Source organism: Bactrocera latifrons, unplaced genomic scaffold (genome assembly GCF_001853355.1).
Source record: "Bactrocera latifrons isolate USDA-ARS-PBARC rearing strain unplaced genomic scaffold, ASM185335v1 scaffold_194, whole genome shotgun sequence".
Classification (NCBI taxonomy): domain Eukaryota; kingdom Metazoa; phylum Arthropoda; class Insecta; order Diptera; family Tephritidae; genus Bactrocera; species Bactrocera latifrons.
In genome coordinates this window covers 537806-542172 of record NW_017535452.1, presented here as the reverse complement: position 1 = coordinate 542172, position 4367 = coordinate 537806, and the positions used below count along the sequence as shown (strand labels likewise).

Genomic DNA, 4367 nt, shown 5'->3' with positions numbered 1-4367 from the left:
ATTATTTTTGAAATAATCAATTATGATTAATTAATCAAAATTAAAAAAACTATAAATAGCTTTTTGTAGACCTATAGCAAAAGTGATTTAACAATTTTAATTGTAGTATTTTTAAGTGCGTTTTTTGAGAGAAATTACTTTGAAATAGCTAAGATTATAYGCAATGTTACAGAGATAAATAAAATTTGTATCACAAAAATAAAAACTCCCCTCTTGTACAATACAAAATCAAAACTAAAGAGTTGACTTTCATATTTACTGTACACAAATACGAAATAGCTTGGCACTCTCAAAAAAATTGTTTGAAATAGAAGTAACAAGCGTATTAGCAATGCATCGCCATTACCCTACGAAATATTCGTTTAACTACACACAAAMATTTTAGTTGCCTTCTTAACCCTTTGCGCGCGTCACTGACCCACGCACACGGGCAAACGGCGGAGCTTAGTTAGACGCKCAAGCATTTAAGTGCGCCGTAATGCTTCTTAATTGCGGTTCTATGTCAACGCAACTCATTTATGAACTTTGTTTTACCGTCACAAATGCTTTGTGTTGTTGCTATTTTTGCAGTAAATTCCCTTTTAGACGGCATAGCGTAGTACAGCAGTCGTATAATTGACGTTTACAACGCAATTTGCAAAGAAATACTTAAACACGGCTAAATAACTTGTGGCATCTTGCACAAAATATGCGTTTTAGTAAAGCGATTTTTTTGTTGCGGCCATTCATGCATTTGTTGCGCCTTTCAACYGCCACACATTTGCTTATGTACACGCATTACTCAATTCATTACTCGTATCGGCTCGTTAGACTTTTTTGTCTGTMTTGTGGTACAACTACATTCGCAATGCGCAATTTTACGCTTTGTGGAAATTATTTGCATTTCGTGTAGCCTACGGACTAGTTTAGAGAGGATTTTTCGCACTTCTTAACAATTAATTGCGCGATTTGTTGTTGCACATACTATAAATATAATTATTAGATACACACGAGTTTATATTAGGAAGCGCACACTTAATTGATTTATTTTGTATGGATTTTAGAAGCTAGCTTCATGTAGAACGAAATAATTGTTTGAAAATTAAAGTTCTAAGGTACTTACATATATAATTATTTTCTACGAACTGYTGGAATAATTTTGAATAATTTGTCCACTGTTGGTAAACAACAAAAGCGTGAGTGTGATTGTGATTGTGATGGTATTACTTCATTMATTTTGCTACATTATATATGTATATACATGTGTATAATTAATTTAAAAAAAAAATTTTATAATACTTGTACATAAAATATGATATTCTCAGCCCCGAAAATTATTGGTAATCAACAAGAAAACGAAATTCAATGATAATACATGGTGAACGATATTTTATAAAGGTATGTGATTCATCCCATGTTTCAAGACTCAAATAATTTTATGCTTTTTTTGTATTAATTTTCAACACTTAAATCAGTTAAATTGCATTTTGAATAAAAATTGTAATACTTTTTACTTTTTCGTCGATCGCAAGAGATCTAGAGATCTCTTTACCCTCATAAAGGCTAGCTTCTCTCTAGTTATGGGCTTTTAGCAGGTAATGGCACTATTGGCTGCAAGGTTGGGAATCTTACCAGGCGCTATCTGCAGATGCGGTATGGAAGAAAATGAGGTGAATAAGAGCAAGTGAACTCAAGTAGTCATTTCAAAACTTTGCCTTCTGAGGTGAAAGCAGGAGTTGAAAGCAGGAGGTCTTGATGAAAGTCGCTTTTACATCGTGTTGTTAGTAGTGTCGAAAACTGGAACAATTCATTCACAAAACCTCGTATGAGAAACCTGGTCAATCAGTTTCAACCCTTCATAACGAAAATGATGAGTAATTAGAATAAAGAGCATTCATATTTGATGGGAAGAGAAAGACGTACTGTATTATAAACTTAAAAATCGAATGAAACCTTTAATGGAGAATGCTACCGACAACAACTGAAATGAAGCGATTACAGAAAAATACACGGAATTTGTGACTAGACACAAGAAAATAATTTTTTATTCACGAGAAAGCCCGGCTTCAAGTTGAAAAACCGGTTTAAAGCTATTTGGAAAACAGGGGTTGGGAAGTTTTGACTCACTCATYTTAAAGGCCAGGCCTTGACCTACCTGACTGTCATTTATTCCAGTCAATGCAGAACGTTCTCATGGAATATGGACCAGAATAAAATTACAAAAATTTGCCAGCAATCAGTACTTTTGAAATGGAATTCAAAAATTGCCGGAAAGATAAGAAGAAATTTAAGCTTCAGATAGGCTATATTTTGAATGGCAATATTTTAAATGGCAATATTTTGAATAAATTGATATTTTGAATATTTTGTTATTAAATTAGCATGAATATCGATATATTTTTGATCGGAGCAGTACTTCGTTTTACTAAGTTTGATTATTTTTTTATTTCGACGTTTCAGTTGTTTCGATATTTTCAAAAGTATACAGCTAATATAAGAATATACATCAAAATCTTGATAAGTAGTAATACATAAATCTTTAAAAATATCGATAACAACAATAACAATTTTTAAAAATGTCGATATATTTTGAAGATAAAAATTATAACAAAAATAAACAGATTTTTTCAAATTAACTGACAACATAAATTTCAGACWTGCTATTAACGTGCAGTTTAAGACCGCAAGTCTACATAACTAATATATATATTTTTTTTATTTCTTTTATTGGTTTTCAGAATAATTTTTTTTAGTTTTCAGAAGAAAATAAATAATAAAATATTCCTACTTAGTGGAAGCGATATTTTTGAGCGGCCAAAAAATACAACAGAATTTTGAATACTTTTATTTTCTTAAATACTAATATATTTCTCCATTTAACTTGCAACTCAAAGTGAGCTGAACTCAAGAATTTCTCACAGTTGAAAAGTGAAAGTAGAAGTTACCTCCAAAAGACAAAATAAATATTAAAAATTTTTTTCGAACAGAAAATGCGAATATACGCATGTGCCTTTGGGTTGGGTTYACTAAAATGAAGAGGATACTTTTCTATAATATCTTAATTGTTCATCTCCAAGTTTTTAAGTCATAACACATACACCATTTTAAGTTACAACAACATTATAAGGTACTCGCTTTTTTATTTTAAAAGTTTTGTATTTTTTTATTTCATTTAATTATTCTAGAATTTATGGAAAGTTATTACTTTTATATGAAAGACAATATTCAAATATTTTCAGCAATTTTTTCTTGATTTTTTTACAAGAGTATGTTTTTTTCGCCTCTTTCATATTTTTCGTAAAACATTATGTTGAAGAAAAACTTGTAATTTTTTTTAATGAAACTATCTTTTTCACTATAAATATTATCCATAACAACTTGTTACATTTTTTCGGATATGTCTGAACAAATATATTTTATTTATATTAATAGGTTTCAAGGTTTGCATTTTATTTGTCACCAAGGCTAAACTTTTTATCTCTTTTACTTTTTATCATTATACGTCTGCATAAATTTCCTCTTTCTTTACCTTTAACATCACATTCACACTTTTTTATCAGCACAATATTTATCAACCCTTTGTCTCTACGCGCTTAATTGCTTCGAAATAACACGCATAATATATTATAATATTTTGCATTCGCATTCAAATATGTCACCAATACATACCGCCGAAGTCTCGCTCGACCAAATGGTAATAGCGCTGTATCAGTCCCGTATAATTCCAATCAACATGGTGCGATTTGAATTCGTCCAATGCTATGGACGCAATCTCAGCGGCCATATCGAAGCGCGAAGTTATGTTGCTATTCATTTTGACTGTGTTTTTGGTGAATTACTTAATAGGCGCTAATATATTGTAACTTAGTTTATTTATTATTATATTTATTAATTATTCTAAACTTCTTTAACACTTTGTCTGCATGGCTAGAAAGCACATTCTATTTAGCATATTCTAAATACTAAATGTTGCGTATACGCAACCACGTTCAATTCACTAAGTTCTAGAATCCACAGCTGTCTCTTATACACATCTAGATGTGTATAAGAGACAGAAATAGTCCATTCTATGCACTTTTCGCGTATAATAATTCAAAAATTATTTTTTTGATAATTTATTTATTTTTTCTTTAGAGCAAAATAGCACAAAATTTAACGGAAATCGTTTCTGGTGAGCACTAGCATTCGAAAATTGTTATTATTTTGTTACTTAATTATTCTAAACTTCTTTAACACTTTGTCTGCATGGCTAGAAAGCACATTCTATTTAGCATATTCTAAATACTAAATGTTGCGTATACGCAACCACGTTCAATTCACTAAGTTCTAGAATCCACAGAGTATTGCTTTGTATTGTACAATATGTAGTCGCTTGTAGTCGCTTTTGT

General features: G+C 30.5%; 1 protein-coding gene across 1 annotated transcript in view; it reads right to left on the bottom strand.

Annotated features, from left to right (window-relative positions):
• Nucleotides 1-3920, bottom strand: part of LOC108967664 (elongation of very long chain fatty acids protein AAEL008004) — a gene marked incomplete at its 3' end in the record, with an annotated part of 25178 nt that extends 21258 nt beyond the window's left edge. The window contains exon 1 of the mRNA XM_018931235.1: nucleotides 3649-3920. Within this exon, the coding sequence (XP_018786780.1) occupies nucleotides 3649-3793 (145 nt within the window). The remainder of the gene's footprint in view (nucleotides 1-3648) is intronic.
• Nucleotides 3921-4367: the final 447 nt, after the last annotated feature.